General features: G+C 40.2%; 1 protein-coding gene, 1 non-coding gene and 1 pseudogene across 3 annotated transcripts in view; all 3 read right to left on the bottom strand.

Moving 5' to 3' along the window:
- VPS35L (VPS35 endosomal protein sorting factor like) overlaps positions 1-26,089 on the bottom strand; it is a 141,194-nt gene that overhangs the window by 50,782 nt on the left and 64,323 nt on the right. For both annotated transcript variants that reach the window (XM_070460954.1, XM_070460955.1), the window contains 6 exons: positions 20,606-20,652; positions 19,682-19,793; positions 19,238-19,354; positions 16,265-16,318; positions 13,216-13,296; positions 5,993-6,055 (listed from right to left, as the gene is read on the bottom strand). In XM_070460954.1, the coding sequence (XP_070317055.1) occupies positions 5,993-6,055; positions 13,216-13,296; positions 16,265-16,318; positions 19,238-19,354; positions 19,682-19,793; positions 20,606-20,652 (474 nt within the window). The remainder of the gene's footprint in view (positions 1-5,992; positions 6,056-13,215; positions 13,297-16,264; positions 16,319-19,237; positions 19,355-19,681; positions 19,794-20,605; positions 20,653-26,089) is intronic.
- LOC110138423 (V-type proton ATPase subunit G 1 pseudogene) lies at positions 11,276-11,889 on the bottom strand (annotated as a pseudogene).
- LOC139032917 (U6 spliceosomal RNA) lies at positions 23,156-23,261 on the bottom strand. Its single transcript, XR_011485555.1, has one exon. It is a non-coding gene; the product is annotated as a U6 spliceosomal RNA (small nuclear RNA).

Below are 26,089 nucleotides of genomic sequence, written 5' to 3'. Positions count from 1 at the left end.
TGGCGTGCAGGCTTCTCACTGTGCTGGCTGCTCTTGTGGAGCACAGGCGTGGTTGCAACTTGCTGGCCCTAGGGCTTGGGCATTCATTAGTCGCAGCATAGGAGCTCATTAGCTGCGGCTCGAGGGCCCTAGAGAATGCAGGCTTCAGTACTTGTAGCTCATGGGCTCAGCAGCTGAAGCTAGAGAGCTCTAGTCAGTAATCGTGGCACATAGGCTTAGCTGCCCTGCGGCACGTGAGATCTTCCCGGACCGGGGATTGAACCTGTATTCCCTGCACTGGCAGGTGGATTCTTAACCACTGTACCACCAGGGAAGTCCCGGACTCTATTACTATTAAAATAAATTACATGTGCCCAGGGATCAAGGCTGGGACCAGTTACTATTTTGGTGAATCACCTGGGCAACCATTCAAAAATTATTTATTTATCCATTTTTGGTTGTGCTGCATTTTCACTGCTGCCATGGGCCTTCTCTAGTGGCAGAGAGCAGGAGCTACTCTTCGTTGCAGTGTACAGGCTTCTCATTAGAGTGGCAGCTCTTGTTGCGGAGAGCAGGCTCTAGGTGTGCAGGCTTCAGGAGTTACCGCACAAGGGCTCAGCGGTTGCGGCACACAGCTCAGGCTTCAGCTGCTTCGTGGCATGTGCTGTGGTCTAGGGATCAAACTTGTGTGCCCTGCATTGGTAGGCGGATTTTCATCCACTGTACCACCAGGGAAGTCCTGGAAAACCTTTAGGTAAGTAACAAGCTCATACTGTTCACGGGTTCTCACAGCAAGAATACTTGCAGTGGGTTTGCCATTTCCTCTTCCAGTGAAACACATTTTGTCGGAACTCTTCATTATGACCTGTCCATCTTGGGTGACCCTGCTCGGCATGGCTCATAGCTTCACTGAGTTATGCAAGCCCCTTCACCATGACAAGGGTGTGATCCATGAAAGAGAACTAAACAGCCTCTTGAGGGTGAAAGAGGGTAAAAACTGACTGAAAACTCAACATTCAAGAAACTAAGATCATGGCACCCAGTCCCATCACTTCATGACAAATAGAAGGACAAAAAGTGGAGGCAGTAACAGATTTTATTTTCTTTGGGCTCCAACATCATTGCAGATGGTGACTATAGCCATGAAATTAAAAGACACTTGCTCCTTGGAAGGAAAGCTATAACAAACCTAGACAGTGTATTAAAAGCACAGACATCCCTTTTTTTGACAAAGGTCTGTCTAGTCAAAGCTATGGTTTTTCTGGTAGTCATGTATGGATATAAGAGTTAGATTATAAAGAATGTTGACTGCTGAAGAATTTATGCTTTCAACTGTGATGCGGGAGAAGATTCTTGAGATCCCTGGACAACAAGGAGATCAAATCAGTCAATCAGTCGTAAAGGAAATCAGCCCTGAATATTCATTGGAAGGATTGATGCTGAAGCTGAAGCTCCAATACTTTGGCCACCTGATGTGAAGAGCCAACTCACTGGAAAAGACCCTGATGCTGGGAAGATTAAGGGCAGGAGAAGAAGGGGGCGACAGAGGATGAGATGGTTGGATGACATCACCAACTCAACGGACATGAGTTTGAGCAAACTCCAGGAGAGAGTGAAAGACAGAGGAGCCTGGCGTGCTGCAGTCCATGGGGTCGCAGAGAGTTGGACACAACTTAGTGACTGAAGAGCAACGAAGCTCTTCTTGATACCCAAAGGCAAGGCAGGCTTCAGTCTTTTTATGATTGCACAGAGGAACAGAGAAAGCAGAGTCAGTTGTTCAAACAGTGGCTTCCGCATCCTGACTTCACATTCAGTGCCTGTGTGACCTTAAGCAAGGTTCTCCACCGCTTCTTGCATTCCTCATTGGTAAAGTGGGACTCATTACTACTCTTGCTTCCCAGTGCTTTTCTAAAAATGACCTGAGGCAATGCATAAAAATAAATAGAAAAGATCAATGGAACCAAAAGCTGGTTCTTTGAAAAAGATAAACAAAACTGATAAACCTTTAGTCAGACTCATTAAAAAAAAAAAAGTGGGGGAGGGTCTAAATCAATAAAAGTAGAAATGAAAAAAGTGAGGTTACAACCACCACCACAGAAAGACAAAGGATTGTAAGAGACTACGATAAGCAATTATATGCCAACATAATGGACAACCTAGAAGAAATGGAGAAATAGAAAATATGAACAGACCAATCACAAGCACTGAAACTGAATCTGTGATTAAGAAACTCCCAAGAAACAAAAGTTCAGGACCAGATGGCTTCACAGGTGAATTCTATCCAACGTTTAGAGTAAAGCTAACACCTATCCTTCTGAAGCTATTCCAAAAAATTGCAAAGGAAGGAACACTTTCAAACTCAATCTATGAGGTCACCATCACCCTGATACCAAAACCAGGCAAAGACACAACACACACACAAAAAATTACAGGCTAATATCACTGATTAACACAGATGCAAAAATCCTTAACAAAAATACTAGCAAACCGAATCCAACAATACATTAAAAGGATCATACACTGTGAATCAAGTGAGATTTATTCCAAGGATGCCAGGATTTTTCAATATCCACAAATCAATCAGTGTGATACACCACATTAACAAATGGAAAAATAAAATCCATATGATCATTTCAACAGATGAAGAAAAGGCTTTTGATAAAATTCACCATCCATTTATGATTAAAAAAAATCTTCAGAAAATGGGCAGAGGGAACCTACCTCAACATAATTAAGACTGTATATGTCAAACACACAGCTAACATCATACTCAACAGGGAAAAGAAAGTATTTCCTCTAAGTTCAGGAACAAAACAAGGATGTCCATTCTCGTCACTTCTATTCAACATGGTTTTGGAAGTCCTAACACAGCAATCAGAAAAGGAAAAAGAAAAAAAAAGGAATCCAAACTGGAAAAGAAGTAAAACTGTCACTGCTTGTAGATGACACAATACTACAGAAAGACAATCCTAAAGACACTGCAGAAAACTACTGGAGCTCATCAACGAATCTGGTAAAGTTGCAGGATAAAAAATTATAGACAGAAATCTGTTGTATTTCTATACACAATGAAAGGTTAGAAAGAGAAATTAAGGAAACAATCTCATTTACCACTGCCATCAAAAAGAATAAAATACCTAGGAATAAACCTACCTAAGAAGGCAAGGACTAGTACTCCAAAAACTGTAAGATGCTAATGAAAGAAATAAAAAATGACACAAAAGAAAAGGAAAGATAGGCCATGTTCTTGGACTGGAAGAATCAATATTGTCAAAATGACTACACTACCCAAGGCAACCTACAGGCTCAATGCAATTTCTATCAAATTACCAATTGCTTTTTTCATAGAACTAGAATCAAAAAATTTTTTAATTTGTATGGAAACACAAACGGACCCCAAAAAGCCAAAGCAATCTTGAGAAAGAAAAACAGAGCTGGAGGAAACAGGCTCCATGACTTCAGACTAGGCACAAAGCTACAGTCATCAAAAAAGTATGGTTCTGGCACAGAGACAGAAATACAGATCAGTGGAACAGTATAGAAAGCCCAGAAATAAACCCAAGCACATGTGGTCAATTAATCTACAACAAAGAAGGCAATATACAGTGGAGAAAAGACAGTCTCTTCAATAGTGGTGCTAGGAAAACTGGACAGCCACATGTAAAAGAATGAAATTAGAACACTATTGATGCTTTTGAACTGTGGTGTTGGAGAAGACTCTTGAGAGTCCCTTGGACTGCAGAGATCAAACTAGTCAATCCTAAAGGAAATCAATCCTGAATATTTACTGGAAGGACTGATGCTGAAGCTGAAGCTCCAATACTTTGGTCACCTGATACGAAAAGCTGACTCATTAGAAAAGACCCCGATACTGGGAAAGGCAGGAGGAGAAGGGGATGACAGAGGATGAAATGGTTGGATGGCATCATCAACTCGATGGACGGAGTATGAGCAAGCTCTGGGAGTTGGTGATGGACAGGGAAGCCTGGAGAGCTGCAGTCCACGGGGTCACAAAGAGTCAGACACAACTGAGCAACTGAACTGAAATGAAAACACTATACACACAAATCCAAATCGATTAAAAACCTAAATGTAAGACTAAGTACTATAAAATTCCTAGAGGAGAATACAGGCAGAACACTCTTTGACATAAATTGCAGCAATATCCTTTTGGATATGTTTCCAGAGTAATGGAAATAAAATCAAAAATAAACAAATGAGACTTAACTAAAAAGTTTTTGCACAGCAAAGAAAACCATAGACAAAATGAAAAGACAACCTACAGAATGGGAGGAAATATTTGCAAACAATGCGACTGGTAAGGGATTAATCTTCAAAATATACAAAACAGCTCACACAGCTCAGCATCAAAAAACAAACAATCCAATTTAAAAATGGGCAGAAAATCTAAAAAGATATTTCTCTAAAGACATACAGATGGCCAAAAAGCACATGAAAAGATGTTTAACACTGCTAATTATTAGAGAAATGCTAGTCAAAACTACAGTGAGCCATCACCTCACAATGGTCAGAATGGCCATCATCAAAAAGCCTACAAGTAATAAACGCTGGAGAGAGTATGGAGAAAAAGGAACCCTCCTAAACTGTTGGGAATATAAATTAGTACAGCCACTATAGAGAACAGTATGGAGGTTCCTTAAAAAACTAAAAATAAAACTACCATATGACCCAGCAATCCCACTACTGGGCATATACTCTGAGAAAACCATAATCCAGAAAACACATGTACCCCAATATGTTCATTGCAGCACTATTTACAATACCCAAGAAATGGGGGCAACCTAAATGCCCATCAACAGATATATGGATAAAGAGGCAGTACATATATATAATGGAATATTACTCAGTCACAAAAAGGAATGAAATAATGCCATCTGCAGCAACATGAATGGGCCTAGAGATGATCATACTAAGTGAAGTAAGCCAGAAAGAGAAAGACGAATATCACTTGATATCACTTATACCTGGAATCTAAAAAAAAGATAAAAATGAACTTATTTACAAACAGAAATAGACTCACAGAGAAAACAAACTATAGCTACCAAAGGGGAGGAGGTGACAGGGATAAATTAGGAGTTTGGGATTAAGACATATACATTACTATATATAAAATAGATAACCAACAAGGTCTACTGTATAGCACATGGAACTCTGCTCAATATTCTATAATAAACTATATGGGAAAAGAAATCTGAAAAAGAATGAATATGTGTTTATGTATAACTGAATCACTTCACCATACACCTGAAACCAACACAACATTGTAAACCAACTACATTTCAATTTAAAAAAATTTATAAAAGCTATAGCATAGGGCTTGGAGTGTGGCAAAAATCCAATAAATAACAATTTCTATTATTAAATAAACAAAAGCTTACAGCCCTGTGAGAGAACAGAAGCGGAAACAGGAAGAAGGAAGAGGGAAGCTGAGGGAAGGGGCAGAGTGTTCCTGCAGAGAAGTACGTAACTAGATTGGTACATGCCCAGGGCATTGCAGCAGATGAGAAGGGTATCATAGGATATTTTAAATTTCTAAGGAAATATAACAAATCTCAATTCTGTCAAGACACTGAAACAACTATAAGCTTGATATATTTCCCAGTTTCAACATTAAATTGTGTGATAAAAAGCAGATACCATGCAAAAACAACAACAAAAAATCAATGTCCAGTTTAGTTCCAAGGTTTCACAAGTTGTATGATACCCAGTAGGTACATACATCCCATAAAAAGTCACAAATGAAATAAAAACAATATTTTTCTATCAGTCTATGCCTATTATTTTCTCAATAACAGAAATATTATTGCTTAAGCTGCTTAAGTCATTATGATATAAATATTTAAATTGCTTAGACCTACTTTTTTTTTAGATTAAAAAAGAAACTATTAAGTATTATTTTTGGTTGAGGACACCATAAAAAATTTACTGAGACATTAAAGGAACTTCTGACTCGGATACAAATTTTCAAAAATAGTTCCAGATAGTTACTTACCACTGAGAAAAGAACTGAGAAATCGTGAAAGTGTGCAATTACTTTCTTAATTATTGACTGAAGCTGCAAAACAAAATGAAAAAAACATCTTTAATAAAACTTAGATATTTTTAAAAAGGCAACCCTGTCTCATAACATGCAAGCACAATGACAATAAGGGAAATCTGGAGTGCCCAAGAATGGGGAATTACTCGGTTAGGTTAGGTCTTGTCTCAGTCTGGGTTGCCCATTTTACTCTAGACTTAGAAGAAGAATTTCTCAGCCTCAACCTCCTCTTCTCCAAAGCAGTATCTTGCTCACTGGGAGGATTAAATGGGATGGCTCGGCTACAGTGCTTAGAGCAGTGCCTGCCCTTCAAAGTTCTCTGACCAAGTCAGCTATGAGAATTCAAGAGGTGGGCAAACTTCTTCTATGAAGGGCCATACAAGTCATCATAACCACTCAATTCGGCTACTGTAGCTGGAAAGCAGCCATTGACAATATGTAAAGAGATGGGTGTGAGTTCCGATAAAACTATTTGGGCTAAACGGGCTGTGATTTATAGATCCCTATTCTAGCCAATAAAGAAGGCTGAGTGCCAAAGAATTGATGCTTTTGAACTGTGGTGTTAGAGAAGACTCTTGACAGTCCTTTGGATACAAGAAGATCAAACCAATCAATCTTAAAGGAAATCAACCCTGAATATTCATTGGAAAGGCTAGTGTTAAAGCTGAAGCTCCAATACTCTGGCCACCTGATGAGAAGAACTGACTCCTTAGAAAAGACCCTGATGCTAGGAAAGACTGAAGGCAGGAGGAGAAGGGGACGGCAGAGGATGAGACGGTTGGACAGCATCACAGATGCAACGGACGTGAGTTTGAGCAAACTCGGGAGATAGTAAAGGACAGGGAAACCTGGGATGTTGCAATTTATAGGGTCGCAGAAAGTTGGACACGACTTAGCAATGGAGCAACAACAATTCTAGCCCATGGTAGTCCTGGGTTTTTTGACTACTTCAGTGGAGAGACATTAGTCTGAGTCTGACAGTGGGGTCAAAGACCACGGCACTACCCACAGATGACGGCACAGTCTGTGAGGCTTATCCTGGGTATCCAGATACTGACGTCCGTGACCACCCCTCACCCTGACACGTGCAGAATCTATTGACATAGCCTTGGCACAGGAGAACCAAGGAGGCACTATTTCTAAATGAAATATAAACCCCTATCCTTGATTGCTATCAAGAAGGGAAAATTTACCGAAAACTACTCTGCTTATAACTAAAAACACTGGTGTTTAAATCATCTGCAAAGTACACGGCTCATGGTAAAAAATACAGAATACTAACGGCACACATCCTGTTTCATAATTAAACACTTGACTAGATCATCAAGCAAAAGGACTTCAAAACGCCCTGACAAACAATGTTCTGACACAGAGCGTTCAAAGATAGTGCAATATGTGTCTGGTTGAAATAGCTCCTGAAACCTTCTCCACAGCAACTAACCCTTTAGAACATGAAATCTTTTTTTACACTTAAGTATCTTTTTTTATACTTTTTTTACTACTTAAGTACACTTACAAATGAGCTTCCCTAGTGGCTCAGATGGTTAAGAATTTGCCTGCAATGCAGGAAAACTGGGTTCAATTCCTGGGTCTGGAAGATCCCCTGGAGAAGGGAATGGCCGCCCACTTCAGTATTCTTGCCTGTAGAATCCCATGGACAGAGGAGCCTGGTGGGCTATCACCCATGGGGGCCACAGAGTCAGACACAACTAAGCGACTAACACTAACACACTTACAAATAATGTTTTAAAAGACTTTTTTCTTCCCCTTCAACATTTCATTATGAAATGCTGTAACATAAAGAAAATCCAATGAAATATAGAAAACACCCACTTACCACTGAGATTCTACAAGGGCTAATGTTCTGCTCTATTCACTTTATCTCTTCACCTATCTATTGACCCAATGGTAGAATTTTTAAAATATGTGTAGACTGTTTATTTATAACTTTTTACCATGAAATCATTTCAAACTTACAGAAATGGTGAAAGAACAATATTAAAAAACTCGCAAATTCTCTAAAGAAATATTACATCATTAAAAAAAAAACAACAAACAGGAAACATAATATAGTATTATTAACTAAAGGACAGATTTTGTTCAAATTTTACAAAATTTTATGCTAGTGTCCATTATTTGTTTTCATAATACCTTATTCATGATTCCATATTGTACTTAGCTGCATTGAGCAACTCCAGCTGCATGCAACAAATTCTGATAAATTCTCTTTTCATTTTTATTCTGTTACAAATATTTTCTAATTTTCCTTGTTATAACTTTTAGGTACATCCACTATTTAAAAGTAGACATTTAATTTCCAAATTCATGTTTTTTTTAAGTATCCTTTGATACTAATTTCTCATTTTGATGTTTATTTCTCATTTAAGTGCCTTCTTCTCTACAATCACTTTCTGTATTTTTTCAGTCTTTTTTTTTTTTTGAGGCTTTTAGTGGCTAAGTCAAAGATATCTCTTGGTAAATGTTACATTATACTTGAAAATATGTGGGTTATTTTCAAATACTTTTTGATACTGACTTCTAACATAATTCCACAGTGATAAGAGAACAGACTCTGTATGATTTTAATACCTTTAGACTATGAAATTTTTGTACCTTGTTTTACATTCCAGGATATGTTCCAGTGTCTCCTGATTTATAGTCTATGGGAACTTGAATTTGTATCCTGCTGTTGTGTGAAAATTGTATACATCTTAATCATGTTGAATTGGTTCATAGTGTTTTTCAGGTCTATTATATCTTTCTATTTTTCTGTGTATTCATTCTACTAATTTTTGAGAGCTTGATATTAAAACTCCAACTAAAAATCTCAATTTATCTACTTAAAAAAACAACTGTAATATATAGTGGAACCATATGTAACTTTGTTCTGCATTCTCCAAGTTTCCTGTAAATGTGTTTTTATACTTTCATAATTTTAAAAAATGCTTTAAAAAAACTCCCATGCTCTCTTTATCCAAAGTCATCAATTTTTAGTATTTTGTTAACTTTGTTTTATTATCCTCTCTATGTTAAGTTCAGTTCAGTCGCTCAGTCGTGTCCGACTCTCCGCAACCCCATGAACCTCAGCACACCAAGCCTCCCTGTCCATTACCAACTCCCAGAGTCCACCCAAACCCATGTCCATCGAGTTGGTGATGCCATCCAACCATCTCATCCTCTGTCGTCCCCTTCTCCTCTGCCCTCAATCTTTCCCAGCATCAGGGTCTTTTCCAATGAGTCAGCTCTTCACATCAGCTGGCCAAAGTATTGGAGTTTCAGCTTCAGCACCAGCCCTTCTAATGAGTATTCAGGACTGATTTCCTTTAGGATGGACTGGTTGGATCTTCTTGCAGTCCAAGGGACTCTCAAGAGTCTTCTCCAACACCACAGTTCAAAAGCATCAATTCTTCGGTGCTCAGCTTTCTTTATGGTCCAACTCTCACATCCATACATGACCACTGCAAAAACCATAGCCTTGACTAGACAGCCCTTTGTTGACAAAGTAATGTCTCTGCTTTTTAATATGCTGTCTAGGTTGATCATAACTTTCCTTCCAAGGAGTATGTGTCTTTTAATTTCATGGCTGCAGTCACCATCTACAGTGATTCTGGAGCCCAGAAAAATAAAGTCAGCCACTGTTTCCCCATCTATCTGCCATGAAGTGATAGGACTGGATGCCATGATCTTAGTTTTCCTCTCTATATAGTAAGACATATTTTTCCTGAACCATGTTAAAGTAGTTTGCACGTATCATGTCCGTCATCCCTGAATACTTCATTTGTATTTCCCAAGAATAAACATATTCTCTGATATTTCCATTTTGTCATTATCAAATTCAGAAAAGTTAATACTGATATAACTAACACTTTAATCTATCATTTGTATTCCAGTCTTGTCAGTTGTCTCAGTACATTTTTTACAGCGTTATTTTTTCCACTCTGCACTACAGGATTCGGTTCAGGATCATGCATTCTGTCTTCATGTCTCTATAGTCTGTAATTGATTTGAAACAGTTCCTTAACCTTTGTAACACTGATGGCAATGACTGGGCTATTACTTTTTAGCATGCAACTCAATTTGGACGTGACTAGTGTTACCTCCTGATAAGAGTGAGCCATGCATTCTCATCTGGAATGCTACATGGATGATGCTATGTCTTTCTCAGGATACCATATCTGCAGGCACGCGGTATCCCACTTGCTGATATGGATTTTTTACTGTCAATGGCTGTCCAAATTCTCCAACATAGAGTCACTATTTTTCCCTTACAACTAACAGTCATTCTACGGGAAGAGATATGAAAATATCCTGCTCCTCATCGAACATCCCCTCCAGATTTAGCACTCATTGATGATTCTTGCCTGAGGATGAAGAATGATTCTTGTCTTTACTGAGATGGCTGCAAACATTGTGTAGATTTTTCAACTCTACCGTCTCTTTCACATTTCATTGATGGCACCCCTATCCACCTTACCCCTCATCTATCTATTTATTTACCTATTCATCATAAAGGCCAACTCCTGCATTCATATTTTACTCAGTGGATTATAATCTGTTATTGTATTTCTTTCTTTGATGTTCAAATTGGGCCCATGACAGCCCCTTTAAAGGTACTCCTGTGCTCACTTCATCTGCCTGCAGCAATTCCTTACTTCCTGGCACAAGATGTTTCAGGTTCACCCTGCACCTTCCCTATCCTAGACCTGGAGTAAGCTAATTGTTCACAGACTCTTGCAGTTTGATTCTTCTGATGTGGCCCCCGCTTAAGACAAAGGGCTCACAACCAATATGGGTAGCTGTCTGGAACATAGGCTGACCCCTGGGCATCTTTTATTTTATTTTATTTTTTTTTGAGAGGAGGGAACGCAACAGTCTTTACTTTTCAGTGATTATCAGTACAATATCAGTACACCAAGTAGTAACATGTAACAAGTTAGTGAACTCTACCATCTAGTAAGTTTGAATAAGAGAAACTAAGAGCAGCCCAACACTAGGACCCTTTATTCTAATCCTTGGCTGGAAAGGACTATTTTAAGGCTGGCTGCTGTTTCATGTGGGTCACAAATAACTATTTACTTTTTCATAGATAAAGCCCCTGACCTTCAAGAAAGATTTAGGGAAAAAAACATTTTCCCTTTCTTTCTTAAGAAAATTGGGTTTTTAAAAACTATCTAAGAAAGAAAAAGTCAGTGTTGATAATATGCTGCTTGAGTGAAAAGGCATAGAAAACACACAACATACATCCACTAAATTTCTAAGAAATATGAGGTAAAAAGATACAATCTTTGGATAAGCTCTAAGCCTGTACAAAGAATCTACGTTTTCGATTCTGCAAAAAGTGAAGGGACCTACTATATAATGTACAGAAATAATTTAATGCCTTTTCATAAGATATAACTCAAGCCTTGCTAAATGAAACCTCACATTCCATGAAGACATTCAAAACGCCAATCCACGGAACAGGCACTTTTCTTCTCCCTCTATCCATTTATGCGGTAGTTCTCATGGATTTCTGGCCGGATGTCGCAGACAAAGGCCAAGAGGTTATCCAAGACTTCATCCCTATTCTGCCGGAAGTAGGTCTGAAGGATGGTCATCTTCTCCTGGGTGTCCTTCTCTCCTTCAGTGCTGCAACCGCCATGGGATCCCAGAGCCGCAGCTTCCTTGGCCTTGAACGCCTTCTCCCTCTGCAGGCGGTGCTGTTCAATCTCAGCCTGGGCTGCTTCCTTGGCCTGCTTCAACCTCCGGTTCTTTCGCTTGCAGGCCTCGGACACCTTCTCGGCAGCCCGTTTCTACGCCTGGAGCAGCTGCTGGATGCCCTGCGACTGACTGGCCATGGTTATGGTGACGGCGCCGGCGGAGGCAACTCCGAGGCGGCAGACGACGGCCTGCTCAGCCGAATCTCCTGAGCATCTTTTATAAGTTGTTTTTGCATATAGCAGAATCACAGTGTAGTATAATTCCCTTGTCTCTTAGGAATGAACGGCATTAAAACTATTATGTTCAAGTTTTCGGTGAATTGGGTCACTGGCAGTCAATGTCTTATCGGAATTCCTCAACTAAAATTTTAATGCACATCAGCCTTCATATGAGCCCGAGACCCTGACCACCCACAAAAGCATGACCTATCTTCTCTACACATTTTATTGACTCTACTGTGCTGACCAAAAGCCTGCTGTGCGCAACTATGTCGTTTTTCATTCCATCAAGAGATAGCTAGTGGCTGCTCAGTAAATTATAATAATGAGCCATTTTAATTAGCAAGTGGTGAACAATTCTTAAATGAGTAAAATATAAGAATTCTAAAATTTAGACAAGAATATGGAACTAATTTTCTTATACTAAGTGAGTCAGGACACCAACCAATCATAGGCAATAAGGGCCAGAACATCATGTTATCAAATAAAAAATAAAATCTTAATTAGGTTTGAAGTTACTTTACAGTAAGTGATCCTGAGCTGGATTCTGTACTAGAGGGGAAACAAAAATCTGCTATTAAGGACACTGAACCCACTGACAAAATTGGAATATGGACTGTGGAGAGGCAAAAGTAAGATATTAATGTTAAATTTCCTGAAGTTGATAAACTAAACTGTGGTTATAAAGGAGGATGCCCTTGTTCTTATGAAATACTCACTGAACTCTTTAGAGGCAAAAATGGCATGATGTATGCAATTTACCCTCAACTGGTTTTAAAAAATTTTACATACACATGTAGGAATATGTGTACATATGTGTACATACAATGATAACGATAAAGTAAACATGGAAAATACTCAGTTAGTGAATCTGGGTAAAAAATAATGGGAGCTTTCTGAGCTGTTCTTTTAACTTCCCAATAAAGTTTGAATTTATTTCCAAATAAAAGGCTAGCTTAACTGAAGAACATAGCCATCTTACTTACTCATGCCAAGCAACGGTACCTCCCACATCACACCTCACTCAATTCTTACAACCACGTGGAGAGGACTATTATTTTTCCCATTTTACAGGTGAGAAAACTCAGGCACAACAAGACAAAGTAACTGATTAAAGGACACATGGCTGGGACATGTCAAAGTTAGGACTCAAACCCAGGACTACCTGACTTGACAGCCTGACCCCCATGCAAAATACTTATTTAATGCAACAGAATAAAATTCCTAACAATGTGGAAATGAGAAATATAAAGCTGTCACCTGAGGATAGGAGTCTTCAAAGGCACGATCTGGAGTCATGTGCTTGATGACATCGGCCAAAACGGTGTTCACCTCTCGTTTCTAAGAGGGGAAAAAATCAGACCTGTATTAGACACCATATGACAGTTGCTGACCATTTTTCTGGTAAAAAGAACTAACATTTTCAGAGTATTGCACATACCTTCCAGGGAACAGTTTCAACTACTCTGCTACAAGTATTGTCAGAGGGAAAATTCCACCCATACCACAGCCCTAAAGACAGCTATGTCTGCACCAAGTCAGGACTGAAACACCGATCTCAAGGCTCTGGAGCACTACTGTCCCAGCTTTCCCTGAGCGCTGGTGAACCCAACATGCCACGTTCTGCCCACCCATCCTGGGCCCCTCCACGGGTGCGGCGCAGAGCAGCAAGGCCCTGTGAGAAGAGCGCTGGCTGGACCTTTACAGGCTGGGTGACCTGACGCCCACTGTACCGCACTTCTGTCAGCTGGATTGGGGCCAGCCAACTACAGCCTAAACCCACCCAGGTGCCTGTTTTCATTCAGCCCAGGAGCAAAGAATGATTCTTACATTCACACTAAAAGAATAATATTTGGCGACAAGGAAAATTATATGAGCTTCAAATTTCAGAGTGCATTAAGTGAAACTTACTAGAACACAGTCACACTCACTCATATATGGCCTACGGCTGCTTTATGTACAGGGCCAGTGATGGACACGTGTATCATAACAGAGATCACATGGTCCACAGAGTCTCAAATACAGGAATAGTGGCCTTCTACAGAGAAAGCAAGCTGATGCCCGGTCTGTATAACTGGAACAGTGAAGTTTACGACAAGGTCAATATGAAGCTGTGCCACGTAGAGGTCAAACGCCTGGCACACACAGACACCATCTCAATAGCTGCCAGAATGTACTCGTTAATGCTCATTAAACTCCCCAGCATGGACGTCATTATCCCCATTTTACAGATGAGGACGTTAAGGCTCAGAGAAGTTAAATGGCTTAGCCAGTGTCACAGCACTAAAAAAAAATCTGACAGTGGCACTGTAAGGAACCAAAGCTTCTTAGAGAAAGGGCTGATTCCAAATGTGAGATAAGAAAGCACAAGGGAGGCTGGGACACCTTATATAGAAAGCAAAGAAGGTATCAAGGACTACAGAGAATATGTCAGGACTCAGAAGCCAACCTAATAAAGCACTCACTGGATAAAGGTGGGACCACTGAACATCAGTAAGAATAATACAACTGCAAAGATTGATACACAGCAAATGTATTTCAACCCAAGAGTCCCTAAAGATACCAACAGCAACTACTACTAACTGGCCACCTTTGGGGATGCTAAGGGATTGACTCATTCTAAAAACTAGTAAGTAACAAGGACAAAAATGAGCATCTTGCCTTTCTGTACAAACTGTACCTCAGGGTAACCAAATATGTGGCGTGAAAAGTTTCTCTTTATATCAACACAAATATTCCAGCTAACAAATACAGGAGAAATGATAATAACTCTGAAAATCACTATTTTGTAACCCATGATGAACCATGAGATGAATGCACTTTGGTGGCCGCTCATGTCATGGAGAAACAACCAGATACCATGAGCCTTCCAGGAGAAGCACCACACCGCACCCATGGTGTCAGAAAGTCGAATACAAGGCTGATGAAGTCTCCTGTCTCCAGAACTAACAGCCGATTTACAGGAAACACTGGAGGCAGAAGAACATGTTAACACCACCACAGGGATGCCTCTGGCCAGTCCAGACTGGGAAACTCTATAGGACAAAGGACCTGATTTCTTCAGTAAATAAATAACAGAGTAAAAAAGGAGAGGAACAAGGAGGGAAGGAAAGAAAGAGGGGAAGAGAGGGAACTTAAAGGTTAAAAGGACTCAAATTAAAGTGTTTTACAACGTATGTGCTATCCCATTTTAATCCTGACTGAACAAACAAAGTGTGAAAAACTTATGAGACAGCTAGGGGAAATCTGAATATTTATCAAGTTTCAGTGGTATTAAAAGATTATTAGTTTTCTCGGTTAGGATAATATATTAAGATTTTGTTTCAGAAAAGGAAATTCTACATCAGAGCTATACACTGAGATAGTGACTGGTAAAACACGACGATTAAGCTGTGCTTCAAAATAATCCAGGGGTGGGGAGAAGGGTTAAGGCACAAATGAAACAACATTTGTCATAAGCTGGTCACTTCTGGGTAATGAGTACAACGGACATCATATGCTAGAAGTTTCATTAAAACAAAAACTGGATGAAAGAAAGAAAATTAACAGACTAACATTTACAATAATGCTCAAAATGAGGCAAAACCCATTTCTGGAGTTAAGAGGCCAGATGGTGTTTATGTTCAACTTCCAAGGTAATGACTGAGAGGGAAGTATGGGGGGCTTCAGGTTGGGGTGGGGATGGGGAGTTATTTCTTTATCTGGACCATGATTCCCTGGGTGTATCAGTGAAGATTCACTGAACAGCAAACTTAACTGTTTGTGTAAGCTTTCTTCATGTAGATTAAACTTCAATATTTTTTAAAGTTGATTAAAATAAACACCTGGCAACAGGATTTGAAACCACTTCTACCTGCTTCTAAAGTCTCTGCTCATTGACAAGACCACTATCTCCCAAACTGGGCTTCTAGTCTGGGCCTAGGGAAAGAAGCATCTTTGTTTGCTTAGAAAAAAATTAAATTACAAGCAAATCAAGTATGTTTGGGAAACACTGCTGACTAGACTTCCATGGAAAGTCACAAAGAACGTTAACAATAAGCATCTAAGGTGTATTGTGGTGAAAAAAACAACCTGCTTAACTCTGTAAAAGCAGTATTTCCCAAACTTACATGTAAGTGTGAAGCTTTTTGTTATAGTTCACATATTAATGCCTCATTACATTATACTATAAAGGGTGCAATTTTCATAAATTAAGGATAATTAGCATCACAAAATTCATAAAGGTCTATGCTAGACTTATTCACAATTATGAACATGAAAAAAATACACAGCACACAATACCACTAAGACAATACCACAGTACACATACCGTGAAATGCTTGCAGGTGTACTCCACCCACACTTCAGCACAATTAATGTAGTCCTACAAAGAAAAAGCAAAAACGGCTTTACAATTGACCTTATGGCAAAACTCATAATGCACAAATTCCTTAAGGGCTCTGAAACTACTGATAGTGATTTCAAGAGTCATGTACAGAAAACTCTGGCCCATTAATAAATTCTACCCCTGAGACGTGAGATGAGAAAATATAAATTGCCTGAAACTAATTTAGACTTTCATTCCAGAATCACTACTTGGGCCAAAACAGAAATCTGGGAAGCTCTGCCCCGCCTGGAGAACGGGAGAGCCACGGGGCAGCAGAGAGAACAGTCCTCATCACGTCTCAAGGACCATGGATCTGGTTCAAATTCAAGCATTGTTTAAGATGTGACACTTGAATGTCCTGAGAAAAAACAGGTCTCCTGCCTTTAAAAAGAAACCATTTGTCCTAGAAAGGGGAGATGCATATATGTTGTAAAAGGGTTAAGAAAGCACAAAGGTTTTAGGTAAAAAAGGATGTGTTAGATTCAAATAGAAAAGATAATGAGATGGCTATGGAAACAGTGATGACCAACTTAGTAAGGCTGTCTGCTCCAGAAAACATGCAAATGGGAAAAAAGGGCCAAGGAAAAATAGAATCCGGACTTCCCTGGCAGTCCAGTGGTTAAGACTCCATGCTCCCAATGCAGGGGCCATGCGTTCAAACTCTGGTCAAGGAACTAAGATCCCACGTGTCACAAGGCGCGGCCAAGAAAAAACAAAGGAAAAATAGAATCTGCGAGGATACCTCTTCTGTTCTGACACTCCACAGAAAAGAAAAAAGAAAGGGGAGGGGAGAAAACACTCTCATTCACACAAGAAAAGGCAGGAATATTCTAAGGTCTAACGGGAATGCTAAGAAGGACTTAATGAGGAGAGTATGAAGTTAAAGACTGGAGAAAATTGTTATTATGAGCTTTTGATGCAAGGTTGCTTTGAAGTCCTGAAGTACAGGAACCAGAGGCCCAGAGGTTTTTAACTTAAATATCCTAAATAAGCTGTTTTCATTAGCCAATCAGTTAGGTTAAACAGAGAATTTCAATAGCTGGAGTTCAGCAAGGATTCTGCTGAACATAGGTATAGGAAATGGCAACCCACTCCAGTATTCTCGCCTGGAAAATTCCACGAACAAAAGAGCCTGGCAGGCTATACTCCATGGGGCAAAGAGTCAGGCATAACTGACTGAGCACAACATAGGTAGACAATTTTGTAAATAAGCTCCTAATTTTCCTAAATTATACCACTGTTCTTAATGCACTTTCATAAATGTGGTGATTAACAAGGGCTTATTTTAAAATGTATTTATTTGACCAGGTCTTAGTTGCAGCATGTGGATCTTTTAATTGCAGAATGTGGGATTTAGTTCCCTGACCAAGGATCAAACCTGGGCCCCCCACATTGGGAGCACACAGTCTTAGCCACTGGACCACCAGCAAAGTCCCCAGCAAGGGTTTATAACTGGGTTCATTTCAGTAGTTCCTTCTCAATAAATGATCCAATCAAATGCTACATCCACATTCACTTACTCGTTGTGGTACAGTCTGAATGTCTGTATCCCCCTAGAACGTATATGTTGAACTCTTAGCCCTTGATGCGATGATATTAGGAGGTGAGGGTTTTGAGCAGTGGTTAGGTCATGAGGGTGGAGACCCTGTGAATGGAATTAGTGCCCTTGTAAAAGAGACCCTAGAGTGGTCTTCCTCCCTCTTTCTGCCGTGTGAGAAGGAGAAGCTGGCTGGCAGTCTGCATCCTGGAAGAGGATCCTCACCAGAACCCAACCATGCTTTGTTGGTGTTGATGCGCGCATCATATCTGACTCTTTGCAACTACATGGACTGTAGCCCACCAGGTTCCTCTGTCCACAGAATTTCCCAGGCAACAATCCTGGAGTGGCTTGCCATTTCCTTCTCCAACCAACCATGCTGGCCCCCTGATTTTGTACTTCTAGCCTCCAGATCTGTGAGAAATAAATTTCTATTGTATAGAAGCCACACAGTCTATTACATGCTGTTACAACAAGCTAAATGAACAAGGACGTAGGACAGAGTGCAGAGTACGGTGAAGTTTGGCCACAAAGACAGCCAATACCATCCCCTAATGGCATCCACATAAATTGCTGGCATGCTTCCTAAAAGGAAGTGAGGCATAAAACCCAAACCTGCAAAATGATGACCAGCACTACATGCATTACAGCAACTAAAATCAGTTGGTTCACCTTCCTAAGACTTTCCATGTCAGAAGTATGGGAAGAAAGATGCTTCCGCTGTCCATTCAAGGGATGGAAACTGGAACTCCCTTTTGCTAATTACCGGTTTAACTGCTGATCTTCAATTTAGAGTTATCTCAATAAACTGTTTTTTTCCAATCCAAATACAACTTGACCTTTAAACAACACAGGATTTAGGGACACTGACCCTCTATGCAGTCAAAAATTATGTATAACTTATAGTCAGCCTTCTGTATCCATGATTCCTCTGTATTTGAAATGTCGCTTCTGTGGATTTAACCAACCAAAGGTTATATAGTGTCAAGGTATTTACCACTGAAAAAAAAAATCCACATGTAAGTGGATCTGTGCAGTCCAAACCCATGTTGTTCAAGGGTCAACTATGCTATAGACTGCTGCACTTAGAATGCTCTTTGCAGAGCTATGGGTCTTTTCAAGTTTCAAGTATTCATAATTTTATACTTCTTGCTAATCTAAGGCCACAAGAGTAAGACATAATAGGGACACAAAAATCAAGAAATACATCTTTGAAGTTTTAAGTTCTCCATTATAGGTTGTCAAACAATACAATTAAAAGAAGATTTCTTTTAAAAAAAATAAGGATGATTAGTTGAAAGAGAAATTTTTTAAAAGAAAGAGCATACTACATTACTTGGGCACAAAGCAGTCAATACAAGGTGTAAACTGTCACCCACCTGTGGATTCTTCAATTTAGTGATAACTTTCCAAGCTTCATTGAGAATCTGAAGTCGATCACTCTCAGGAGGATCAGCCAAGGCCAAGTTTAACCCCAGGGAGCGAAAAAGGAGATGCTAAGAAATATAGCAAACATTACCATCTCAGAGATTCAAAAACAGAGTAACTTAAGAAAATAAAGGAAAAGGCTGTCATAGTTGGCCTATCTCAAGGTTAATATTCCAACAACCATTTTCTGAAGTTCTACCACAAACTTAAGCAAGTTAGACTGAGAAGGTCGGAACAAAGAGCTGGCTCTGCATACTGGTAAAATCTGTGGGCCATACTATTCTCCTAGACAAAGTTTTTCAAGCTGTCCCCGACACCAGACTCCCTCTGCCTGGAGAGCTGTCAGGCAAACACCGCCTATCTGTTCTCCACCAAGCATTAAGTCAAGAGCCTACCTTGGGGAAACCGGACTCGTCACACTCCTTAATCATGCCAATAAAATCCATGGACCTTGTAGCAATGAACTCGGCCCGGAAAGCCGACATCACAGAGTTCAACAGCAAGGCACTGCAAGACACATATGCCCCACGTCAGCAGAGCTTCCCTTTAAGAAAGTCGCTTTCATTTTAGGATGTATGCTGTTAGAAAAGATGACTGACAGCCCTTTAATGGTAGCACTGGGGGTAAAAAAAAAAAGATTGCAGTAAAAAGGCAACCTCTAGAGACTAACACAGTGTTTTGTGCATATTCAGAGCTTGATAAATATTCAATTGGCTGGAAGAATGGAAGATGGGTGGATGGATGAGTCAATGGGTGCACAGATCAATGGATGGATAGTAAATAAGAAAGTAATCAAATCCATTTAAACAGAAGAAATGGAGGGAGCCTTCAGTGCACTAATAAAATTAAACATTAAATAACAATACTGATCCAGGCTGCAAATATATATCCACGTCTCTTATGAAAAGCACCGTTCCAGGACCTAGGGATATAGCGGCGAACAAACCCCACTCCAGGCTCCTCACCTACCACTGAAAGGAAAGTGGAGGAGAAACCTCTTATGCCTAGAAGACAAGAATTCCAGTTTATCCTGACTTTATCACTTATCACAACCCCACAGGGAAAGCACTGCTATTATACCCATTTTACAGATGAAGAGATGGAGACACAGAAAGGTCAAAGCAAGTGACCGAAGGTCATACAGCTAAGAAAGAGTGGAGCCAAAATCAGAAGCCAGGCAACTGGACTGCAGCATTCGTGAGGTCCGGTGCTGTCCTGCCGCCCTGTAGGCCTCTTGCCCATGCAAGCATGCCAAGCTCAAAAAAAAAGCAACTGACTCCATTTTCAAACACAGGCTTTATGAATTTCAAAATACTTACTTGTTTCCTAGCTTCTTACATCTCTCCATCATCTCTGTTAACAGAGCCTAAGTAAAAAAAAAATAATAAAAACCATCAAGTTGGGGGATCTAAAGTAACACTTCTCATGAGCAGATTTGCAAAGTAACACTTTAAAATAAATGTGGTCATTTACATACCCTTTTCTATAATTCTCAGTGCTTGGCAGGATGGGGAGGATGGAGGAGAAAACAAGCTCATTCTTATGGCATTTAGTATAATGGGTAAGAGCTACGGCCCTGGTCTCACACACCGCTGGGTTCAAATCCAGTCTCACCAACTACTTTTCTTCACCTGTAGGCAGATGATACAGCTGGTACCATGTCACCTGCAGATTCCTACAGGACAATGAGAGTGGTACCACCCATGCTCTAGGGTACCAGTGAGAATGAAATTTGCTTTACTCCCCACCTCTCCTAAGACCCCCCTGGAGAAGGGAACAGCTTATCCACTCCAATATTCTGGCCTGGAGAATTCCATGGACTGTATAGTCCATGGGGTTGCAGAGTGTCGGACACAACTGAGCAATTTTCACTTTCACTTTCCACCTCTTCTAGACCCCCAGTGTTCCTCCCCTTTCATGAGGTGTCTGTAGAATTCTAAGTAAAATGAATAACAAACACTAGGCCAGTACTTGGTGCTGGCCAGTCACAGGGAGAAGCACTTGACAGTCATGCTCCCACTTCTCACAACCCCTATGGGGCAGGCTCTCAATTCTCCCATTTCACAGATGAGAAACCAAGCTACTGAACAGTGACGTGGCTGGGCCACGATGACATGGCTAGTTATGGTGGGTCTGATGTGAGCTGGGAAGTCTGGCATCAAAGGCCATGCTCTTCACTACAATTCCTCTCAAGTGCATTTTGAAGCATTTTTTTCCCCCAAAAGAAAATAAATGTTTTACTCATTGGAATACTATTAATGGCTTTAGAGCTATCTTAAGACAATTATGCATCTTTAAAAGAGCTCTTGTTGTTAAGAAAATCAATAGAAAAAAGTATCCCATAGCGCAGTGGTTTGGGGAAAGTTTCAAACGGCACAGACAAGGTCAATCCCAAGACAAAAGAGCTGATAACAACAGCCTTGACACTGAGCACTCACCAGGCACCCAGCATGAGGCACCGGGCTTCTCTGGTAGCTCAATGGGTAAAGAATCCGCCTGCAATGCAGGAGACCCCAGTTCAATTCCTGGGTTGGGAAGATCCCCTGGAGAAGGGGTAGGTTACCCAATCCAATATTCTGGCCTGGAGAATTCCATGGACTGTATATAGTCCAGGGGGTCACAAAGAGTCAGACACAACTGAGCGACTTTCACTTTCACTGGAGTGCTTTGTATGTCTTTTCCCATTCACTCTTCCCAATGGCCTTTGAGACCGTCTGTTATCCCTACTTTACAGATGAGGAAGCCAAAACTCAGCTGGGTTGAGCCACTTCCTACTAAGTGGCAGAAATGAGATTTGTACCTAAGTCTGGCCTGGACATCAAAAAATAAAATGAGTCTTTTTTAGTGCAATTCCACTCTTTTCAGCTGTGTCCTTCCATGTCCTGGGTGTCCCTGAATAATTAAAGTGAGTGAACACCCCAGAACCCTTATTTTATTCAGATTTCTGTCTTTGTCCAACAAAAATCAGGTTGGGTTCTGTTCTGAAGTAAATTATGTTCCCTCCATTCATATGTTGAAGCCCTAACCTGCAATGTGACTGTTCGGAGATAAGGTTTTTAAAGGAGTTAATTAATACCAGGTGAGGTCATAAGGGTGCAGCCCTAATCCAATAGGACTGCTGTCCTTACAGGAAGAGGAAGAGAGGCTAGGGACACACATGCACAGATGAGAAGATCAGGGGAAAACACAGTGAGAAGATGGGTCTGCAAGCCAAGGAGAAAAGTCTAGCCACAAACCAACCCAGCTGGCACCTTGATCTTGGACTTTCCAGCCTCCAAAACTCTGAGAAGATAAATTTCTGTTGTTTAAAGACACTCAGTCTATCATGGAAGCCTGCTAATATCTGAATCCACTAACTCCAAGTTAATGGTGTTAGAAGGTGGAGCCTTTGGAGGTGATTAGGTCTTAAGGGTGGAGCCCTCATAAATGGAATCAGTGTCCTTATAAAAGCAGCCCAAGAAAGCTCTCTTGTCCCTTCTGCCATGTGAGCACACAGCCAGAAGATAAATCTATGAACCAGGAAGTAGGCCCTCACCAGATACTGTATCTGAGAGCATCTTGATCTTAGACTTCCAGCCTCCAGAACCATTAGAAATAAATTTCTGTTATTTATAATCTACCCACTATGTGGTGTTTCGCTACAGTTGCCTGAATATACTAAGCAAACTAACACAGGCCCAAGTCAATCACGGTGGTCTCATTCCCCTTGCAAATGGTAGGTTTAGACAGGGCACATGACTGATTTCCTGCCACTGAGATGGGGGCTTAGAGGAAAATTTTCTTGTTCTTTTTTAATTCACAATTAGATATAGGTTATTTTTATAGTTTTATTTTTGTGTACAGATTTGCTTAACAATTACTCAATTTCTAAAAATATGGAATGCTTCATCCATTTGCATGTCATCCTGCGCAGGGGCCATGCTAATCTTCTCTGTATCATTCCAATTTTAGTATATGTACTGCCGAAGCGAGCACCTCTTATTCTTAAATAGGAACTGGAGGAACTGAAGACTCCCCATCTTCCTGCCTCTGGATTCTGCCATGTCTGGGCATGATGCCTGCAATGACTACAGCCACTTTGCTGCTATCTGGTGATGGCAGGGCAGAGAGAACAGAACTTGCCTGGTCCAGGGCCTTCATTTGTTATTCAAGAGAACAGACTGAGTTATCTTTGTAGGGCCAGTTAAGTGTTCCTTGCAGCCAAAGCATCCCAACTGATGATAAGATTGACAATGTCACAAAAGGCCTAACCCATTCACAGGGGATTCAATATTTGAAAAGTCATTCATGAAGAACAGTATCAAAGTGGTTCCTGGCAAGGTTGAAAAAGAGATACTCTTATAACCATCACACTGATACTCCTCAAAACACATAAATAATCACTCATTCAACACCTGCCTGTGAAGCAATAGCAATGTTATTGCTATTGTTCAGTCACTAAGTTGTGTCCAACTCTTTGCAACCCCATGGACTGCAGCACACAAGGCTTCCCTGTTCTTCATCATTTCCCAGAGTTTGCTCAAATTCATGTTCATCACGTCAGTGATGCCATCCAACCATCTCATCCTCTGTTGTCCCCTTCTCCTCCTGCCCTCAATCTTTTCCAGCATCAGGGTCTCTGACAATAAGCCATTATTCTAGACACTGGGAATAGGGCTGTGAGGAAATCAAGACAGAAATCCATGCCCTTGGGCAGCTTATTATCTCATACACACACATGTGCACACATGCACACACACACACATACACACACGAATGAGAAAACCTTGGTCCAACACTTCTGAAAAGACAAAACAGGACAAATGCTAACATATGGACAAAATGTTCTGGCCATTAAGACAAATGCCTTAAAAGCTCTCTTTTCACAGGAGATGAACACATTAAAAATGCATCCAAGAATATAACTTAAAAAAGGCTGCATTGTCATTACCCTAGTGTCCAAAGAGCCAAATGGTTATAGACCCCAGGAAGATCTATTAGCGGTTATTAATTTTTTTTTTCCAGAGAAGTGACAGGATTGACTACTTTTGGCAAGAACAAGAGGAACAACAGTTCAAACCAGTGCGAGATCGAAACAAGCCTCGTGTTGGCTGAGATAAAAACACTGAAAAACTTGCAGCTCAGAATATATATTTACAGACACATCAGAACTTGAACTTTCATTAGGACCTTACACTTATTTGGTTGTATATTTGCTTTTTATAAAAATTATAAAAATGAGAAGTGCCTTTGGACAGAAGTGCAAACGATACAGTCATGTATCAAATTAAATCAGCATGCCCTCACTCCCAACGCCCTCTTCCTAAGGATCTTCAGTGTCAACATTTGGTGTCTAATCTTTCAAGGCCTCTGTCTATATTCTATGAATATATAGCTTTTGTTGTAGAAGACTTCTGTTTTACAAACATGGATACTCACTATATGGACTAGCAATATGGAGAGACAATTTGCCTTTTTTGCTCAAGAATGCCACGGAACTCCCTCCTCCCATGTTAGTACTCAGAATGCCCGAGGAATTCACACCATGTTTATAATGTTATTTTTCAAACTGCTCCAAATTGATGAAGTTTTTGAAATGCTTTATTTGTAATCAACTATAGACTCATGAGAAACTGCAAGAATAGTACAGGTGCTGGTTACCCATCACTAAGCTTCCCTGATGGTGACATCTTACATAGCTATAGTGTATTGTCAAAGTTGAGAAACTGACATTGCTGCTGCTGCTGCTAAGTCGCTTTAGTCGTGTCCGACTCTGTGCGACCCCATAGATGGCAGCCCACCAGACTCTCCCGTCCCTGGGATTCTCCAGGCAAGAATACTGGAGTGGGCTGCCACTTCCTTCTCCAATGCTTGAAAGTGAAAAGTGAAAGTGAAGCCGCTCAGTCGTGTCTGACTCTTAGCAACCCCATGGACTGCAGCCCACCAGGCTCCTCCCATGGGATTTTCCAGGCAAGAGTACTGGAGTGGGGTGCCATTGCCTTCTCCAGAGAAACTGATATTGGTATAATATTAATATAATTAACTAGACTGTTTCACCAGATTGTTCATGTACCTTTTTGGGGAAGGGGGGGGAGAAGGATACATCTTTGTGATATTTCATTAACATATTTCGCTTTGCATAGCCACCATATCTAAAGTTGTCTCCAGATTAGGGTTGTTCACCCACTACAGAAGTACAGGAAAAGAAAAAAGTTGGGTCAATAACACATTTCTATTTTCTAACAGGGGAGGAACTTGTGGTTAGAACTCTGCACTTCCAACTGCAGGGGCTATAAGTTTGATCCCTGATCTGGGAACTAGGATCCCACATGCCACAACTCAGCAAAAAAGAAAATAATAACAAATAATTAAAATAATCTTGAAAAAATAACATATTTCTAAGCTAAGATTCACTCATATGCAGTTCAGACTGCTCTAGAGATGCGTAATTCTACTTTTAATAAGTAAATATGCTTACAATCAGTCTTTATAATTATTGCTCCATTAGAAAGTAAACTAAATAATACATATATCATATTTTTGTTGTTTTCCTAGATGAAACAAACATGTAAACAGTAGGCAAAATCATAAACTAATCTTAAAAGATAAAACCTCTTTCCTGTAATCCAGAGTTAATGTGGCTTAAGTCTCAAAGGAATAAAATATGTCAATGTGAATAAAAAGAACTTTTATACCACAGGCATTAAAAGGAGAATTTTTTATACTTTTTCCTATTATTTACCTTTCTCTGGGGTTTCTTCCCTAATTCAAAAGAACGAAAACAACACACATGTATGCTTGAGAGGGATTAATCAATGACCAGC

The sequence above is a fragment of the Odocoileus virginianus genome, chromosome 33 (assembly GCF_023699985.2).
Source record: "Odocoileus virginianus isolate 20LAN1187 ecotype Illinois chromosome 33, Ovbor_1.2, whole genome shotgun sequence".
Lineage (NCBI taxonomy): Eukaryota > Metazoa > Chordata > Mammalia > Artiodactyla > Cervidae > Odocoileus > Odocoileus virginianus.
Note: the sequence above shows the minus strand (reverse complement) of the source record. Positions and strands in the feature narration are given on the sequence as shown.